Source organism: Cyprinodon variegatus, unplaced genomic scaffold (assembly GCF_000732505.1).
Source record: "Cyprinodon variegatus isolate N-32 unplaced genomic scaffold, C_variegatus-1.0 Scaffold77, whole genome shotgun sequence".
Classification (NCBI taxonomy): Eukaryota; Metazoa; Chordata; class Actinopteri; order Cyprinodontiformes; family Cyprinodontidae; genus Cyprinodon; species Cyprinodon variegatus.
The window spans coordinates 1,012,865-1,034,319 of record NW_015150530.1 but is presented as its reverse complement, the minus strand read 5'-3'; the positions used below and the strand labels follow the sequence as shown (position 1 = coordinate 1,034,319).

The 21,455-nt window shown below is 38.3% G+C and overlaps 1 protein-coding gene across 1 annotated transcript in view; it reads right to left on the bottom strand.

Annotated features, from left to right (window-relative positions):
* Nucleotides 1-4,774: 4,774 nt before the first annotated feature.
* The window catches only part of LOC107083550 (D(2) dopamine receptor A-like), a 35,197-nt gene continuing 18,516 nt past the window's right edge, over nucleotides 4,775-21,455 (bottom strand). Inside the window, exons 4-8 of the mRNA XM_015372869.1 lie at nucleotides 20,163-20,299; nucleotides 17,120-17,334; nucleotides 12,644-12,727; nucleotides 12,137-12,491; nucleotides 4,775-6,537 (exon numbers count right to left, since the gene is read on the bottom strand). Coding sequence (XP_015228355.1) covers nucleotides 6,341-6,537; nucleotides 12,137-12,491; nucleotides 12,644-12,727; nucleotides 17,120-17,334; nucleotides 20,163-20,299 — 988 coding nt within the window. The 3' untranslated portion in view covers nucleotides 4,775-6,340. The remainder of the gene's footprint in view (nucleotides 6,538-12,136; nucleotides 12,492-12,643; nucleotides 12,728-17,119; nucleotides 17,335-20,162; nucleotides 20,300-21,455) is intronic.

Here is a 21,455-nt window from a genome sequence, read left to right as displayed (position 1 = left end):
AGATATGCGCCCTCGCTGTCATTGGCACTCTATGAAATATGCATGGGTATTATTGTGAGCCTGGGTCAGAGTTGAGAAACAGAGGGTAATGTATACTGCAAACAATGAGTCACTCACAAGGGCAGCTCAGACTCATGTAAAAAGAATTGGATTTCAGATAAATGAAAGACAAGTATCTAATACCCTGGCTCTCAATATGTGTCTTTTTGTGTTCGATTTTCCCTAAAGCCTTTTTGATCTTCTTTCATGAAACTTCCAAGTATTTAGAGGGATCATCGCGTCATGGAGTTTGTCAGTATGTTCTAGGTTACATTGCAAGGATTGTCACAGAGAAGGAGACATAGGGTAACTAGACAAGATGTATCTTTCTCTTACTATTTCGGCAAGAAAATATCTTTCTTGTTATTTTTAGCTTAGTGATTTTGTTTCAATTTTGTGATTTTATTCTGACCTTTAGTTTAATTTCTATACATTTATGAGCTGTAGTTCCTGTTTTATTTTGATAATCTTATTTCATGTTAAACCTGATTCCAAATTGTTTTCTTGGATTTCTCATCTCGTTGGTGTTTAGTCATGTTCAATTTGCTCTATGCCTAATTTGGGTGTTTTCATTGCACTTACTGATGACTTATCATTTCCACACTTGGCTCCATTGGTTACATTTATCTGCTTCATCAGTGGTTACAAAATGTGTTGTGGAAATCGGCACTAGATGCATGTGGGATCTCTTCAGCCGTCCATCCACACAACCTGTTATCTTATTTTGAAATGTATTGCTTCTGTTTTAATCTTCCTTTCTTGCTTGGTTTTTCGTTTTATGAAATTGACAAGTTTTTCTTCATCAGCTGTTAAAGTAGACTCTATTCCTGTTTCTGAAAGACGACGGAAGAGAGCTGTATGTGTTGCTGAAACACCACAGAGATGGTGGAAAATAAATCAACTAAAATAAGAAGCAGGATGAGGGAGTCTGTGTGAACGAGGGGTTAAATTTGTGATCTCCCACACCTGCTCCACATTCAGTAAACTGTTGTCAACTGTTGTCGAGGTAGCAACTGCTACCGTTTTAGCATTCGTTGTTACCACATTCACTGCCATTGTGTAATGCCAGTTTGCCTCTACATTACATTAGCTGCAGTTCTTCCACACTGGGTTTTATTGACTGTTAAATTAATATTTATGCCTGCTTGAAGTTGTTGTGGCTGTGTTTGCCTCCAACTATACAACAACATTTGTCAGAGTTATACTGGAATAAATGCCAAGGTAACATAAGCAAGTCAAGAAACAATATTTGATTTAATGCAATAAAAATTATGTATTTTCTTTCCAGCATGAATGGCTGTAAGATGAACTCTTACAGCCATTTTTAGGTTTTAGTGGAAGAGCAGTTTAACGAGGTCAAAGTTAAGTATTAATATTTGATTTAATACTACTGCGAGAAATAGGAAAATAATACTTCCCATAATTTCCCATAACCTCAACAACCTTCCGGAAAAGGAATCAGTCACCATCACAGTGACAGACAACCAAGAAGTGTCTCAGGTATGAAAAACTGGACAGCACCAGACCCCGACATAATACAAGCCTACTAGCTTAAGAAACTCACGGCACTCCATGAACTCTTGGTAGAACAAATGAACCAGCTTCAGAGAGATGGAAACCACCCTGAAAGGAGAACCGATGGGTGCACAATCTTGATCCTAAAGGATCCATCAAAGGGTACAGTCCCATCCAGCTACCTGTCTCTCCACAACATGAAAACTCATTTCTGGGATCATAGCGGCTAAGATAAGCGGGCACATGGATCAATACTTGAGCACAGCTCAGAGGGGAATTGCTGAAAATACCAGAGGTGCCAAACATCAGCTCCTGGTAGACAGAACAGTTGTTGGAGACTGCAGAACCCGAAAACACTTGAGAACTGCCTGGATTAATTACAAGAAAGCCTATGACTCAATGCTACACACTTGGATCATTGAATGCTTGGAGGTATAAAGCATCAACAGGACACTAAGAGCCTTCATTACAAACTCAATGAGGTTGTGGAAAATCAACCTTGAGGCCAATGGCAAGAAACTTGCATAAGTCTCCATCAACTGTGGCAAATACCAAGAAGATGCGCTGCACCCACTGCTGTTCTGCATAGGTCTGAACCCCCTCAGCCAAATAATCAACAAGGCTACGGATACAGACTCAGGAACGGGGAAACCATCAGTCACCTCCTCTACATGGATGACATCAAGCTCACGGATCCATACCACCCGGATCTACAGCACAGGCATCGGGATGTCATTCGGACTAGAGAAGTGTGGTCAGATAGTGACTAAGAGAGGGAAGGTAGTCCACTGGGTCTCACTCCCAGAAGACAGAATTAGAAATTAGAAAATTACAAGTACCACGAAATCTCACAAGCAAATGGCAACCTTGAAGCCGTGACAAGGAAAGTGGCTACGGCCAAATACCTCCAACATGTAAGGCAGGTCCTAAGAAGCCAGCTAAATGGCAGGAATAGGTCTCAGGCAATAAATAGCAACATTCTACCAGTAATCAAATACCCTGCAGGAATAATAAGCTGATCAAAGGATGAGATACAGGCCACAGATGTTAAGATATGAAAGCTCCTAAACATGCACAGAAGGAACCACCACAAATCCAGCACCTTTACACTGTAGCCGTAAGGAAGGAGGCTGAGGACTTGTGAGCAGGAGAGCTACTATCCAGGATGAAACATCCAAGATCCACAAGTACATCAAGGACACAGCACCAACAAGCGACATGCTTAGTGAATATCTCAGACAATGGGGAACAGAAGATATGGTGCTGGCGGTTTCCGTCATGGGAAGATAAGCCCTACACGAGATGTACTACCAAAACATAACCAAAGTTGCAGATATCAGAAAATCCTACCAATGGCAAGACAAAGCCAGACTGAAGGACAACATAGAGGCACTCATCATGGCTGTTCAGGAGCAGGCCCTGAGCACCAGAGCAATAGAGGCCCAGATCTACCACACCAGACAAGACCCCAGGTGCAAACTGTGTAAAGATGCCCCTGAGACAATCCAGCACATAACTGCAGGGTGTAAGATGCTGGCAGGGAAAGCTTACATGGAGGGCCATAACCAAGTGGCTGGAATAGTGTACAGGAACATCTGTGCAAAGTATGGGCTGAAAATACAAAGGTCAAAGTTGGAAACACCTCCAAAGATGGTATAGAATGACCGAGCCAAGATCCTGTGGGACTTCCAGATACAGATGGACCGAATGGTATGGGGAACCCAACTGAATATTGACCATATGTTAACTTATTCACTAGAACTAGATATTTTTATTACAACAATTGTAACAAAGGAACAAGAACTGTTTAGCTTTTTCACATCCATTATAGCATGTTTCTTCTGTTTTGGTTTTATTTGTATTAAGAAGCCTTTTTCTCCCAGCTGAGTAAGTTGAAAATGTGTGTTTCTAGGTCATACAGAGTAGAAAATAAATATTGCAGAAAGAAAACAACGTAGTGCATACAGATATAGTGTTATGATATGAATCAAGATTTAAGCTTTCTAATGTAAAGTTTTCGCTCAGACTGTTCAGAACCAAAGTACAGTATGTGTTCCCATTGTCCTCTCTTCATCATCACACTGATGGTAAGTAAATGAAACTTGCACATTTCTGACAGCTTCACATCTGAGTAGTAACCAACCAGGGAAAGAAAATAAAACACTTGGCTTTTCTGTGTTATGAATAAGCAGTGTTTACAACATAATAGCATCAATTGTTTTATCTTGTGTGTGTTGACAGATCAGTAAGCTTCACTGACAGTGCAGCAGAGCTGCTGTCATGAAGCCGCAAGTTGCACACTGGAGAAAACTACTTTTCTTTGTCTCTTGTATTTGAAATAAAAAAGCTGGTATACTTCAGCTGATAAAGGAAGGTTTATCTAAATTTTCTATTACTTTTTCTACTTTGTAGTATAGACGCTTAATAGATTAATATCTAAAGAAAGTTGACTAAATCACAGAAGACTAAATTAGTTTAGTCACACAGCCCTCTGATAAAATTTCCAGGTTTCTGCTGGATGTGAATGGAGCTGAATCTCTATGGTTAGTTTTATTTGATGTCAAAACAAGAATGCACAGTGATCATCCCATTATTACAGTAGCCAAATTCATTTGGAATAAATTAAACAGAGCAGGTCTCTGGGATTTTATTAAATCATCACTAACTCCTTTATTGAATAATAAAAAAATCTTATTGGGGGGAAATCAGTTAACTGGCCACAGTGGCAGAAGTTGGGAATTTCCTGTGTATTCCATTTGTTTGATATCAAAACTAAAAAGTATCTTAACTTTGATGAGGTTGTTGATAGGTATAATTTGCCTCGCAATCAATTTTGGAGATTTGTCCAATGAGGTAGTTCATTGTCCAAATGGCTAGGCAGCCCACTCAGATGTCCTTTGGGCAGCTCTGTTGAAATATTGCTTTGTAAGCTGGCCAGTGGCAAAGGTATTACCTCTAACATATACAAAATGTTACTTATTCAACTGGGTGACCCATTATCAAAGTTAAAAAATACTCAAGACTCAAGACATGGTTGGACATCAGAAGGTGGTTGGCACTCATATTTACAAAATGTAAAAACAATGTATAAAGAAATTAGCAACAAGTTTATTCAATTAGAAATCATTTATAGATGGCATAGAACCCCTCAAAAACTTCATAAATGGAATTTGATTCCTAAAGACACTTGCTGGAGATGTAATGAGGAGGGAGCATCTATTCTACATATTCTCTGGGCCTGCCCTGCTCTTTAATATTGGTGGATGAAAATTATGGAAGTCATTTTCGGAATATTGAAAAGAAGGTTAAATGCTACCAAGCTTGCAGTTTTAGGCTCATCAGTAGAAGTCCCAGAATCACACTTCTCACCTTCTGACAAGAGGTGGCATTTTCTGGCTCTGACTACAGCAAAAGGGATTCTATTAAGACACTGGATGAAAAAGAACCCTCCTCATTATGATGAATGGCTGAAAACTATGGTTTAACTGGCTGTTTGGTTAAACTGTTGCTGTATATTGGCATGTTTGCTTTATGCTTTATAAAAACTAAATAAAACTTGCATTATAAAAGACAACCACCAGCCAGTCTCTTCATAGTTCAACTTGCACATTTTCCATTTTGCTTCACAGTTTATTCAGAGTGACATTTAAGCTTATTTTTACCTTTATAAGTTACAGATATTGTCTTCTTATGGGACAAAACAATAACTTATCTTTAATACTTTTCATTGATGCAGCATTGAACAAATGCATAAAGTACTCTTTTTTTTGTGGCATCATGTACATTCAGAAAGAGAACAATGTATTTTCTACATATCAAAAGAATAGAAAATAAGCACATGCAGAGTTCATAGTGTTTAACAGTTATCCATTGTGAAAAACAACTTCAGATTGTAGGGCCTGTGTGAAAAGTTAGGATAAATTAGGCAATAAAAAAAAAAAACCCAACAACAAATAAAACAGATTTTGTGTGAACTATTAATTTCTGATGCCCTCATTTAAATATTTGCACAGGCTGTTGATAAGCTGATGTAAATAGTGAGGTTTTTCTTAATAATTATTCATACAATGGTAAAAAAAAAGCATTCAAAAAGTAAAATTTAAGTTTTAAAACAGTCAGCTGAGTAAAAACACTTATTTACAGCACAAACATAGGAGTTTATTAAAATAAAATAGATTCTTAAAGAAAAATAACAAAAGAGTTGTCAGCAATACAAAAAGACGATTTATTTTCCTGTTTTTGTTTGTTTAAATGAACCCTGTCATGTGAGGAATACAAGCACATGGTGTTTGTCAAGATTACAAGTAAATTCAACAGAGCCAGTCTGATGCAAATCAAGTGAAGCTGTACACCTGGACAACATTATTATTATTTTAAAACCCACAAAGGAGTTTGACTGAATATATTACTCTTTACTGAATATATTTACATTGCACAGAATACATCTCTTCCACTATATATAAATCCAACTTTTTTGTTTATCTTGTAGCTGTCTTCCACTTTTCCAAAACAGTTTTTGTGAGTTCTTTTGAGCCAGTTGTCATTGCCTTTCTTAAACGTTGTTTTCTCTCCACGGTTTTGTCTTGTCTTAGCCGCTGGTTCTATTTTTCTCTTCTATCCTTCAAAAAAGTATTTATCTCCATGTCTCCAAGTCATCCTGATTACAGTCTCAGTTCTTCTTAGCGTCACGCTGTCACAGAGATCTTTATCTTTTCTTTCTCCTCTATAGCCCCACATCTATTTTTCTTATTTATTCACTTTGACAGCTGGTGCTTCTCGGTCAGGGCTAGCAGTGAAGGATCTTGATGAAGGCTTTACGAAATTCAATGTTAAAAGTGGTGTAGATAACGGGGTTTACAGCACTGTTGAGATATCCAAGCCAGGTGACAGCACTGTACAGAGAGGGCGAGATGCAGCAGCTCCTACAGTGGGCTTTAAGCACGTGGGTCAAGAAGAAAGGCAACCAGCAGATAATGAACACACCTTGGAGATAAAAGACAACATTGATTATACATTTGTGTTTGTTTAAATATAGCATGTTTTTGTGGTGTGTCTCAGGAATAAATGCATAATTCTACCATCACTGTGCTCAGCAGTTGGACCACTGTTTTGGGACTTTAAAAGCTTAAGCCTAAATGTTCCATGCAGCTTTTTGTCATATGGTCAATTAGCTCAATTATCATCCTGTCATTCTATCATAAAACCCTTCATGAAAAATTCAGTTTTCTTGCCCATGTGGGCAGCTGAAAATGTTATTAAAGTTTTAAAGTGTCCTATTTAAGGCATTATTTCCACTGTTTTGGCTGGTAACATCTTGGGTTTATCTAAATTTCATCTTGAGGATGAATTTTGTCACAATGAACATTTGCTCAGGTGTTCCAGTATTTTTCTGTTATTTGAAGAAATGGGTCTAAGTGTTTGCTGAATTATTCTTAAATATATAATGACCAACTTCCCTTCATCTGAGACCCAGTTTTTGTTAAATGGTTCAAACTTTAGGATATAATTGAGTTTAAATGTAAGTTAACAATTTAGTTAGATTTAGGAAGACTGGTTATATATCACTTTTTATGGGATGCCTATTTAGTTCAGAATATTTATGTATATAAGATAGCTATGTACGATAAAGGATTTGCTTTATGCATCACAGTATGTGTGAAACAGCACCAACTATCAAGAAAGGGGAGCAAATGCCCACCAACAATACAGAGGAAAAGTGATTTTATTCTCTAAATAATGGATCAGTAAACTTCTATTTTCATAATAACCAATTCAGATAAGCATTTATGAAGCAACCCCAAGAAAAAATCTTCAAAGAATATCAAAAGACCATTTGGTCCAATTTACACTAACTTTTAAACTTAAACAGGTCTAAATTCAATTAAAATACCATGCCTTAAAAGACTATTTGGCTCCCTTGAACTTTTCGACCTTTTGCCACATTTCATGCTTCTGAGATACAGACATAAAATTGTATTTTTTTCGCGAAGAACCGACAACAAGACACAATCATGAAGTGGATCGAAATGTATTGGACATTTAAAAAAATTGTGTGCAAAATTATTCAGCGATTAAATTTGCTGTGATTACGGCTGCAAATCAAATGGAGTATGTCTCTATCAGTTTTGCACATTGAGAGACCAACATTTTTGCCTATTTTCCTTTGCAAAATAGCTTGAGCTTAGTAAGGTTGGATGGAAAGTGTTTGTGAACAACAGTTTCAGTTCTTTCCACAGATTGGTTTAAGGTCTGGATTTTGTCTTTGCTATTTTAACACCTGGCTATGTATGTTTATTTGTAAACCGTTCCATTGGAGATTTTGCTTTATGTTTTGGATCATTGACCTGTTGGAAGATAAATCTTTGCGGTCTAAGTCTAAGTCTCAGACTTAGACTTAGACCGCGAAGACAACTTTTATTGTCATTTTGTACACAGAGGGTGTATACAAAATGAAATTTCGTTCAGTACAGCTCACAAGACATTTCCATTTTTTAAAGTGGAGCAGTGATAAAATGTAAACATGGTTATTAGATGTAAACATAAGACTGAGATAGAATTTACAGTTTTCCAACATTCAGCGTTTTTTTAATTTTAATTTTTTCATTTTATTCAACATTCGGTAGTCTAATGGCGGTGGTAAAGAAGCTGTTCTGGAAACTGCTGGACCTGCATAGGATGCTTCGTGGTCTCTTTTAGAGGGCAGCAGGGAGAACAGTCCATGGTGGGGGTCTGAGGGGTCATTTATAATGTTACAGGCTTGGGACACGCAGCGCTGGGATGAACTGTCTTTTATGGAGGGAAACGGAGCCCCGATGATCTTCTCTGCAGTTCTTACCACTCTTTTCACCTTCTTCCAGTCTGAGGTGCTGTAGCCTCCACACCACACAGTGAGACAGCTGGTCAGAACGCTCTCTATGGTGCTTCTGTAGAAGGTGGTGAGGATGGGTGAGGGAAGGTGGGCTCTCTTCATCCTCCACAGTGGGACAAGCACTTTTGTGCTCTTTTGAGCTGTTAGGTGGTGTTTACAGTCCAGGTGAGGTTGTCTGTGATGTGCACCCCAAAGGAATTTGGTGCTGTTGACCACCTCTATGTACAGCTGAGCTGTTGATGACCACTAGAGCGTTGTTAGGCCAAATCTTCTTGAAGTTAACGATGATCTCCTTAGTTTTCTCCACATTCAGGATCAGCTTTTTGTCTGCACCAGTCCACCAGCTGCTCCAACTCCTTCTGTAGTCCAGGTCGTTGTCATCTCTGATGAGGCCCACAACTGTGGTGTTGTATGCGAACTTCACGATGCGATTGGTGGTGAACCTGGGGACACAGTCGTGCATCATTAGAGTGAACAGCTGGGGGCTCAGGACGGAGCCCTGATGGGAGCCTGTGCTTAGGGTGATGACATCAGAGGTTTTCTGTCCAACCTGGACTGACTGGTATCTGTTTGTGAGGAAGTCTAACAGCCAATTTCAGAGGGGTGTATTGAAGCCCATCTGTTCCAGTTTGCCTGTCAGATGTTGTAGGATGATGGTGTTGAATGTTGAGCTGAAGTCCAGGAACAACATCTGCACATGGGTGTTCTGCTCCTCCAGGTGTGCCAGAAGAAGGGGAAGAGCGGAGGAGATGGTGTCCTCAGTGGAGCGGTTCCATTGGTGGGAAACTGGAGCGGGTTGAATGTTGGCAGCAGACTGGAGACTATGTGTTCTTTAACCAGCCTTTCTAAGCACTTCATCATGATTGGATTCAGTGCAGCAGGCCGGTAATCATTGAGTGAGGTGACCTGAGGTTTCTTTGAGACCGGAATGATGGTAGGAGACTTGAAGCATGCTGGCACTATGGATTGGTCCAGCAAAGTGTTGATAATGTCTGTGAGGACAGCAGCCCGCTGACCTGCACTCTCCTTGTACAACCGCCCAGGTATGTTATCAGGGCCTGGGGCCTTTCTTGGGTTGACTCTCCTCAGAGTTTTACTCACTTCAGCTATGTCAAGGTTAAGTGTCTCCTCCCCCTGGTGTGGAACAGGTTTCGCTGCTGGAGTGCTGTTTGGTGCCTCAAACCTTCTAAAGAGGTTTTTTAGTTCATTTAGGAAGTCAGCGTTTCCAGACGCAAACAGGTTTCCTTCAACAATGGTACTGTCTTTGGGTACATCAATCTTCCCATCATCCCTGTCCCTGCTGAAGAAAAGCAGGCCCAAACCATGATGCTGCCACCACCACGTTAGACAGTGGGGATTGTGTGTACAGGTTGATGTAGAGTGTTGCTTTTATGGCAAACATTATGTTTTTCACTTTATTCCACAAGTTTGCTGTGTTTCCTAGGTGGCTTGTTGCGAACTTTAAACAAGACTTTTTATGGGTATGTTTAAAAAAATGTCTTTCTTCCATGAAGGCCAGATTTGTGCAATATTTGACTGATTGTTATCCTATGGAAAGAGTGTCCTTCTGTAGACCTCTGCAGTTCGTCCAGTGATCATGGGCCTCTTGGCTACATCTCTTATCAGTCTTCTCCTTGTTTGAGCTAAAAGTTTAGAGGGATGGCCCTTCCATTAAAATATTATCCCTTGCACAGTGCTTCCTGGGATGTTTAAAGCTAGGAAAATCTTTTGGTATACAAATCCAACTTTAAACTTCTCAACAACAGTATATCAGACCTGCCTGGTGTGTTCCTTGTTTTTCATGATGCTCTCTGTGCCTTAAACAGACTTCTGAGACTATCACAGAGCAGGTGCATTTATAGAGACTTGATCACACACATGGATTCTATTTATCGTCATTAGTCATTTAGGTCAACATTGGATCACTCAGAGTTCCTCACTGGACTTTTGAAGAGTTTGCTACATTAAAGTAAAGGAGCCCATTCATTTTGCATACCCCAGTTTTTTTTATTTGTTAAAAAAGTTTAAAATATCAAATGATATTTGTTCCACTTAATGATTCTCTCCCAATAGATTTTGATTCTTCACAAAAAAATAAAAAATGTATATCTTTATGTTTGAAGCCTGAAATGTGGCAAACAATCATAATGTTCAAGGGGGCTGAATACTTTCCCATTGAATTAAATACAAGAACAACTCATCAGTGGACTAAGTTTGGAATTTTATTTTCTTGGACTCCTTTTTTAATCATTTAAAGAACATTTCATCATTTTATTACTCAGATAGGGCATCTAAGCATTTATAGAGATTTTAAGATACAAATATCTAAAAGAAAATTTGAAATTAAAAGAAGCATTAAAAACATGTTCATTATGTATAAAGTTTAGGTGAACACCGACTCTTCCAGGTCATTGGTCATTATTGGTAGCCCTTCCTATGACTCTGTACCCATGAAGAAGCTCTAAGCCTTAAAAAGAGCGGTGACCCTTGCTCTGTAAAATTACACCACGGACAATTATTTTAAGAAATTATTTCTCTACTATGTTGATGTTTTTTGTTTCAACTATAACAACGCTTTGTTCCGATCATCTTTAAAAATATAGTTCAGCTAATTCAACTGTCAGACAGCTTGTGTGTTTAGTTTGCGCAGCAAGAAAACAAATCAAGCAGCAATGTAAGTTATAAGAATTTCATCTATCTGCATTTGATAATTTCAAAATGTCACAAAACTGCTGAAGCTACAGATAACCTCATTGGTTTTTATTGTGAGTGATGCAGTCAGCCATAAAATATAAAATGCGAGGTTGTGAGAAGGCAGAATGCAATCGAGTAAGATGTCAGATATAAATGAGATTGGAAAAAGATTGCTGCTATGAGTGTCAGATTTTACCAATAACTATATATCTCTTAGAAGTAAAAAGTGCAGTGAAACTGAATCTGAAACTCTCTAGTCAGTGTCAGAAAAACCATTCTAATCTTACCAGAAATTAATATAGTTTTAATACATTTTTAACTCCTTTTTCCCCTTAATTCATATAAAATTTCGTTCCTTCTGATTTACAAAAAAACCCTAAGTACAGCATAATGAGACTGTTTGACTGTTCTCCCTGCTGCCCTCTGGAAAGAGGCCTTGCAGCATCTGCTGCAGGTCCAGCAGGTTCTGCAACAGCGTTTTTCTTGTTGACATCAGACTGTTGAAATGTTAAACTTGAAAGTGGACTTTGCATCAGTCTTGCAATATTGTTTTGCACCACCAACATGGCTAAAAACTTATCCTTATAAGTAGGACACAACTCAATGTTATACTGCATTTTGCATCTTATTTTGCACTGCACTGAACCTTTTCATACTAATGCTCCTTTGCACCATTTTTTTCTTTCTAAACTGGTTTTCCTTTTCTCTTATACTGTTTACATGATGATCACTACTGCACTTCAAATGGCAATGTTCATTTCACTGTTGGAAGCTGTAAGCAACTTAATTTTGTTTTGTATACACTTGATGTATACAAAATGAGAATTAAGGTTGTCTAAGTCTAAGTCTGTAACTATAGAGATTAAAACCGTTCAAAATGTGTCTTTTTAATAAAGTAACATGATTTAATTTGTTTTAATCACATCAGTATAACAGTAAGGCAGATTATAAATGGGTTAACTGTGTAAATAATCCAGAGGTGAACATCTGATTAGTTTGTCTGGCCTTTCTCTTCCTCACCGAGCACGATCGCCAGCATCTGTGTCGCCTTCCGCTCCTTTTGCTGCGAGAGCCTCCCTCTCACCCGCTCCTTGGTGGTTCCCCATTTCTCTTTGCCTCCACTGCGCTCCCTCCATCCCTCTCGACCTCTCATACCATCCTCTAGAGTGGGTGGACGGGGCATCAATGCTGATCGTGCCACAACAGAGGAAAGGGTGGGGGCCGGTCCCACTGCGATGGAGAGGGAGATCTTAGACTGTAGTGAATTAGAGGAGGGCTGGGGAGCGTTGGGAGGGGGCAGGTCCTGCTCTGTCTGTGGCAGGAACCGACCTGGCTCCACTTCGAGAGGATGAACCACGGACTCCTTTACAAGTGTCTGATAGACAATAAGAGAAGACGGATGGAAGTGAGGAAGACAGGCTTTGGGAAAAAAGATGCAGATAATTTTAAACCATGAACCGCTGGTGAACAGCAGACTGTTCAGCATTTATTAACAACAACAAAAAAATGCAAAAAAAAGTTCCTTACCACTTTCTTTCGTTGAGGGCCTGCAGTGGCAGGTCTAAGGATCATGGTGCATAATTTCACATCTTCTGGTTGTGTGCATTTATTCTTAAAAGAACAGAAGCAGGAAATAAAATAAGTAAATAAATAAAACAGGCATTTACACTTGAGAAAAAATTAATTTACAGAATTTCAATTACATGTTTGGTCCACTGTCCCTTATTAACTGTGGAACAAAAATGTTTTATATCGCTTTACTATTAAGATATTGTTTTTTGGACAACAATGGAGAACAAGCAAGAAAAACCAAGGAACATGTCTTTGTGTTTTCTAGCACACAAAATAATCACCTTACACAATATTTATTAATATTGGTAATCTTAGGTAATCTTGATTTTCATGTATTCTGTGGTGTTTCCAGCATAGTGTGCTATATCTGCTCTGTAAAAAGGATATCTAAAGATGGTATCCTTATTCTGTGAATAACTATGAAATCTAAATAAAATCCAGCATTAAAGTAGGCAGACCACAAATATGTTATTGCAGCCTTCTTTTGAATTAAAACCATTTGGGTTGATTGTGTGTTGGAGTGCATGACTAAACATTTTTGCATATATAAATGTTTTGTGTTATTGTAAGGGAATGTTTGTAACCTGGATGTGTACATTTAAGTTTGTCGAGCACCTAAATGCAGCAGGGGGCAGGTAGACCCCACCAGAAAAGGCCACAGCAATCCAAGAACATTACCTTAGGAGAGCCAATCTCCCTACTCAGAGGTACAGAGCCAAGTCAAATGTGCAAAATGTCTAAAGTTGGTGTTGTATCTCGAAAGGACACTGTTAATTACACTTTAGTTTGTTTCACGTTTAGTTTGATTCAACTATGCAGGAGTTAGTTCCTCTAAATATTTGGTGTTAATCCTTAGAGTAAAATTCAAGCAACTCTGTTAAAATAGTTTCTCTCAGAACTCCAACCTATCTGTGAACTTTTACGTCTTCAAATGCATGGATCATCCTGTCCTTCAGCCAGACACTTTACCCACATGGCCTATCGATGGCAATCGGACGGCCGAGTGGGGTCTCTGTACAGGCGCCTCACTTGGTTACGGTGTAGCTCATCACCATGAATGAGTAAATGATCAATACTAGTGTGTGGTGTTAAAGTTTGCCCTAGTGGTTAGGGCATAGAGCTTGGAATCCTGAGGTTCTGAGTTCAAACCAAGGTAGAAATGGCATATTTTATTTCCTGGGAGGCCAGTGCCCAAGAGCTCAGTAGAGAGAGGAATGCCACCACAGCCTTGTGCAATGCTTGATGCCCTCACCAAGCCTAACAGCTCCAGGAGTCACTGGCCACCAGATGAGAACCATAATACTTATGGACGTGGCCACTTTCCAAGAAACTTTAAAGGTCTTATTTAATATTGTCTGTATGTATTATAATTTAATATGATTTTAATTGCTCTAACAACTTTCTAATGTACATTTAATGTACCTTTCATTGTGCCACACTAGTTTTTTTCAAATTGGTATCCTTGCTTGTAAAAATAATAAGTGTGTGTCTTATGTAAAGTGTTTTACACTTGAAACACCCAATGAGTACCTTAAGCTCATCTGTAGGAAACCGGTTGTCAGGCAGACACAATCACAACATTTAGAAAGAAGTAAACAGATCCAAAGATAAATGTTCACAATATATCAGTGGTCGTTCCATTTGATAGAATCAATAACACATTACTTTTTGAAATAGGACAAATATGAAAATTTAGCATCATTGTTTTTCTCCGATATGAAAACCAATATTGTTGCTGTGCAGAAAGAAAATTGTGAAGTGAAGTTGTCGGTATATAATAACACTTTTAATCTTCTGCAGTGTCAGCTTGGTTGAAGACAAGGAGCAGATTTATGGGCTTTGTTAAAAAAAATAATAACAATAATAAAACACAAAAGAAATTCGATCCACAGTATGGATCAAATTACATAGCCGGATGTAATGTCCTGCATTGAAAATAAATTTCAATTCAAAGCTGTGTATATTTGGAGCATTAAATTTTTTGGGGGGATTGCACAATAAAAGTGTCCTCAACTACCTATATAATAATACACAAAGGTTATTACAAAAGGGAAAATGTAAATACTTTTTGCATTAATTATCTGGATATTGTGTACGCTCCATTAGACATTGTAAGTGCTCACACAGCTTTTCTTATTTTGCCAGATATACAGCTGTATCACAGAAATGAAATTATAAACAACTCAAAATTCTCTCTTTGAAGTATATGTTTCACTTCGAACAACAACTGCAATGTTAATTTTAAAGTGAGTAGGAGAGGTGTAGTTACTTCAAACAGTGATCTTAAAATGTCAGTGAATCTTCATCAGTATGACGGAGCTTCTGCATAGAGTAGCAGTTTATGAAATTTTATGCTGTATTTTCTTTGCATTCAGAAACTGCAGGTTTCAATTTAATTTCAGTATCAAAATGTTGTTTCCCCTTATAAAACATAACAAAACTTGAAATATTAAAGTAATGATCATATTTATGGATCTAGGTTGGTCTCAATTTTCAGAAATACACATAAGTGATTCATGCTTGCACGAAACAAGATCCACACATGCACAGATTGATTAACACAAGCACCAAAAAAATCCACACACGCACAGCATGATTCACGCAAGCACACAAGATCCACACATGCACAGAACAAGATTCACCAAAGTATTTCTGGTCTATTAACAGTTATAAATTAAATTACAAAGTACCAGTGCTCTTTAAACTTCGCTGCATTTGTGTATGGATTTGTGAGACTGCCCTGACGTGACTCGATACACACATGCATTTTTTTAAGCAGGGATGGTTTGCCACCGATCACAAAGCTCCCTTGTATAAGCCAATCAAAAAAAAGTACTCTACGCGAGATGACCCAGATTCCACATCCTCCCTATCCACCCTGCTCTGTTCTGCCCCGCCCCTGTACGTTGTTCGGACCACTTGCGCACTTGTTTTAATCCATAAGTACTGTTCCACATCCACTGCTACCCCTTGGCAAGTTGACAAGTTGATGTCTTTTGCATCCTTTACTGTCAAAATAAGGAGCCAAGCTATTTTAGCTCCACTCCATTCCAGCCAGGTGCAATCGCACCAAACAGGAAAAAGAATTGCGTGAAGATCCGGCTTGTCAAATTAAAATAAGGTAACGATGGATCTGTAACTACAAATTAGAACATTATTCTTATATATTACCACAAACTAACACTGTTTATTTAAATTATTGGATGCAAATTATTATACTTCAACATACCAGGAAGCAGATTTCTCATCTCCATCAAAATATTTATTTTATATCGAGAGGCTTAAAAGTTTAATCAAATCCAGTCCTTCCAAGAGCGCCTCTCACAACCTCAAAATACATTTGTTATTGGAGGCATGGATGAAGAGATGCTGAGTTTGGAGGTAGAGAACAAACCAATTTTGTATGATTATCCCTATTACAACAAGCCACATGAAAAGAAAATGTTGGCCAGAAACGTGTGTGATTGATGCTGATGGTGAGATTCAATTATGTCATATCAAATTAAGCGTTACTACATGTTTTTCTCCTATGAATTGAATAATAATATAGCGCATGCTCTCCTTGAGCTCCAAGAAAATTGAAACGGATTAAGACGGGAGGAACCGTGGAGGACGTAGGCTTTGCTTTGTGTAGGCTGTCTGGAACAGAGTGGGGCGGATACAGAGGATGAGGGATATAGGGCATCCCATGTGGAGTATTTTCTTGTGATTGGCTTATACAAGGGAGCTTTGTGATAGGTAGCAAACCATCCCTGTTTAAAAAAAAGCATTTGTATATCGGGGCAGGTCAGGACAGTCTCAAAAATCCACACACAAATGTAATGAAGTTTAAAGACCACTGGTACTTTGTAATGTAATTTATAATTGTTTATGGACCAGAAATGAATCTTGCTCTGTGCATGTGTGGATCTTGTCCTGTGCATGTATAAATCACATATGTGTATTTGTAAAAGTTGAGACCGATCTAGATCCATACATATTTAGTATTACAGAGATACAATGAGATTGGTTTGTATACCTATATCTTTTTAGCAGCACAGCAGTTAGCAATTCCCACTGGTATCTGATGTAAAACTAGAAATGATCTGTGACCAGGGGTGGAAATTTACATTACCCACTGAGCAAATGAGGGTAAAGTATGGAGTTGGAGGGTAGATATTAACAGTGTACCAGCCAAAGTGGCATGTTGCAGAACATGTTCAATTTGCACAACTTGCTACTTGTCTTCCCCTATAACAGAGGAAGAGCATGTTATGTATGACTGAACAATACTGCAGAGGGCAGCCATTTAGTTTGTTTTCCTTCACAAATTTTGTTGATGGGTTACAAGTTTTCCTGCGTACTTAGACAAAGACAAACTTAAAACATAGAAAGCTGACTCCATGGTTTAATGCAGAGTGAAAAGTTAGCCGTCACTAATACTGATGTTACCTTCCGTTGCCGATTTTCTGCCCCTGCAGAACCACTCTGTGTAAGCAAACCATGTTTGCGCGGTGGGGCAGTGCGTCTTCCACGTTTGCGCAGCACCACACAGATCTGGGCGTATACCAGCAACGTGACAATAAATGGCACATAGAAAGAGGCCACGGATGAGTAAACCACGAACGCTGGGTCTGCAAAGCTGCATGTGGTGCCATCTCTGCTGGCTGGTGCAGAACATAAAGATCGACAAAAAAAAAAAGAAAAAAAGTTTAGTTTTGCAAAGTAAGCTTCTCAAACAATCAACTTACAAGATTCTGAGACTCATGAATACATTATTGGAGGTTTGTACGTGAGTTATTATAAGCATGGAATAACCAAGGTCCCCCTCAATAACACACCTGTTTCACACAGAATTTAAAGGCTTTCTTAACCTTTTTAATTGGCATCACCTTGACTAGTCTTGTGCTTCTTAATGGTGAGCTATTACGCAACTAAATTAAGAAATTATGACCTGCCTTTTAAGTCTTAAATCACGGCACTGATGTTTTATATATTAGCATATATATATATATATATATATATATATATATATATATATATATATATATATAATTGTAAGATAACATATGATGGCATCTCACGCTGGTTATGATTTTATGTTTGGTTTTAGGATAATCCGATTAACAAAATCATTTTTAGATTAAAGTAGCATGATAGACTTTTCTAATGATACTGCCAACAATGGCCAACCCTCAAAACTGCAGCAATCTTCTGCTCGTTCTCGTAGATTGTGCTCAAACTTTTTTTCCACCTTTGTGGAGTTACCATCGGTGTCTCCGGTGGGCTGGATACCCGCGCTTCTGATTTGCCACAAAACATTATTCCGGAATATAATGACTCGTTTGCCAGGTTGGGGTCTATTTAACACGAATTAGCTTTATCCGGAAAAATAAAAAAGGATTGGTGCTGAACTACTGAGGTGTCAGTCTGCCCATCAAAAGATTAAAGGGTCAAATAAAAAGGCAATTTTTTATATATATTTCAGTAAAACTTACAAAATGTCCCTATCAGTTTGAACAACTTTCTGTCCCATCAGTCTTGGCGCGTTTGTAGCATCTGCACTATCATTACATACAGATAAATCTAACATACTTCTTTGTTCCAAGGTTTTTTATTCTTTTGTGTCAGTCTTATTTATTTGACTTTGAACAAAGTTGGTGCCTACATTACTTGATGCAAAAAAAACAACTGGGCTTCTTTGATATATTACTATTTGAAGCACACCATATGCTAAGATAAATAATTCAACAATGTAAACATTATACTATATGAAGTGTTATCAAATACCTCTATTAAAGTACAGCTTGTATTTAGAGGATAAAGCTGATGTGACTCAATCACTAACACTGCCAGAAGAAGGGAAGGAGAAACATCTCAAGCTGTGTGTTGAAATGTAAGAGCAACACATCACTGTGGTGAGCGAGATGTTTTTTCACAGTTTGACTTGCATCATTCAACTTCCTGCTGTGCTGCGTTGTTAGAACTAAGCTCTCGCTTTACTTCACAGCATAAAAGCCCTTCCTTTGAGCTCAGTCTGTGCGCTGTCAAAGCTTCAGCCTACCCTCCTACCACAGAAGCATTTATCAGCACAGAGGCTGGCAGCTGTGGACTATTGTTCCACCTGCTGTGTGAGATGACAAACTAATCAAAGATTATCTGTGTCTAATCGCTGTACAAGGCATCTTCTGACATTCCCTAGAAGAGGGGCCAATTGTAGAGTTTACAATTTTTTTCTAATGTATTTCTCAGTATAATATCATTTGAGTATTTACTAATGTTAAAAAAATTTTCAATTCAGAGGAGAGAAATTGCTACTGAACATCCCAAAAATGTTGACTTAAGTCTAACACTCTACTGCGAATAAACCCTAACATTCCTAATGCAATTTAATAGAACAATGTTGTTTCTATCAAAAATAGCATTAAAAGTGACATTATGTCTCAAATTTGCTTCCCAGTTTTCTCATGGAAGTCTGGAAACCAACATCTGGATGCACTACAGCGATGGAGCCCACTTGTCAAAGTACAAGCTCTCTGTAAGTCCTTTTCTATAATCAGCTTGAGGAAAACGATATACCAATTAAGAACATCTGGTCACAGATCTTCGGTTAACAGTCTTATTTTAAAAAAGGCACACAGCAGAAATCTACCTACATTTAGAATAGTAAAACTCTCTGATTTGTTATAAAATCATGCTCTATTTACTTCGAAAATATCTAAATATAGGGAATAAAGGGAATTAAAATCTGTGCTTCATAAGGTTTAAAACCAAAAGGTTATATAAAAAGGGATGTCAAGTTGGCACTACACAACTCTTAGAAGATCACCTTTTCTTTCTGTAAAGCCTGGCATACACTGTACAATATTTCCTATCGTTGCAAGCTAAGACAGCTGAAACTGCGCGATGAAACCGCAGGGTTTAAAAGTTCACAGCTCACAATGTTTGTTCTTACACTGCATGGTCCGACGCTCTGATGCAATCTACCTGCTCACACTGCATGTTCAAAAACCACACGTCGGACTCATCGCCGAGAGATGCCGCTGATTGGACTCGTCAATCTAGAGGAAGAAGAACTCCCTTGTTTGCACATGTGCAGTGGTGAGGTTGTGGTAAATCAGATCTTAGCTGTGCTTCAACAGCAGGATTTCCCCATGAACACCTTACGACGGCCGACTGAATTTTAAACATTATTTGATTTTCTCCCGACCTGATTGGGAGGTGGTTGCGAGAGGCTAATCCCCCCTCATTATCCCCCAGTACAATACATGACGCAGGACGCACAATGAGGCTCAAACTCGACTGGATGCAAAGAATTCTCGCACGACTGGAAAATTGGCCAAAAAGGGCAAAAAGTGGCTCTGTGTGTGCCCAGCTTAAGGAATTCTATTTAATTTTTCACTTTCATGGCCTTAATTAGGTGAATTTTATTGAAAATCTCACTGGTTGATTAGTGTTTACTAATCTAAAAGAAATGTCTAAGGGTTACTTTTACCTGTGTTGTTTAGGCCGAACAATAAAGGGCAGGAGATGGCAAAAGAGAGAAACCACACCACAGCGATCATCACAGCCACCCTCCTCCTGGAGCTGTATCTGGTGTTGTAGAGCAACGGCATGGCTACTGCTGTGTATCTGCACAGACATAAAAACACAGTAAGGTAGCACACGTGCATCTGAAACATCCTCAATACACAATTCACAATTGTCAATGAATCCAGTGAGTTACTCGTCTAACACTTCCAGTTTTACATTTTTAAAACAGAAAACCTGACAAGAAATTCCCAGTTTGCCTCCCAAACATACAAAAGCTGTCACTTCTTGTTTGACAGCTACAAGGACACAAAACACACAACTGTCAACATCAATTGAACTCGTCTGCTGGTGTGAGTGGTTTTAAGTGAGCAGCTCAAATCCCGACAGCAGCCAGAAGGTCACAGACAGAAAGAAAGTATAGGCTGTTAAAACATGGATGGATTCTGCATGATTTCCACTCCTTATAAGTTGGTTCAGGCTTTAAAGCTTGCAACATATAATCACAAATGGTCTGCCTGAGGCAGTTAAAGTGCATTATATGTTTTTTAGAGCAGCACCATTTCTAAGGCTTAAGCTATATTCTTACAATTTAAATGACTTTTGTGATTTCTTTGCAGATGATGATGGTTTGAAGTAAGAACACATCAGAACTAAGATTATCTATTGTTTTTCTTTATGCCTTTACTGGAGTTGCCTTCAGTCAATATTCCATATATCTTTCTGCTTTTAATTTCTCCAGTGACAAATTTATAGTTTCATATATTAATAAGGAGTTAAGTAGACGGTTTGATTCTCCCTTGTGTTGCTTGCATATTCAATAAACCAGAATCATTTTGGACTGATGTTTTCAAGCCTTCATGTTAGTTATACTGATTTTACACTTGCACGTAAACTATTACATTTCAGATTACAGTACATAAAATCAATACAATAAAATTATTTCACTCTAGCAATAGGAGCTTAATAAGCGTTATGTTCAATATGTGCTTAAACAAGCCACATTCTAATTGGCGGAAAATGTTTCAAATATTATTACAGACATATTACTTATATCCATCACCATGCCATCATAGGGGCATGTTTACATGTCTGTAGTCATTTTTACAGCTGTACATCTTTAATTAGGACCTATTTCACAAATTCCCTTTGGCTAATAAGCCTACGACAGACTTTGTCTAAAATCTTGTTAGTAAAATGAGATTTCCGGATTATAGCGGCACATTCACAACACATCTCAAGGCAAACAACGGAGACA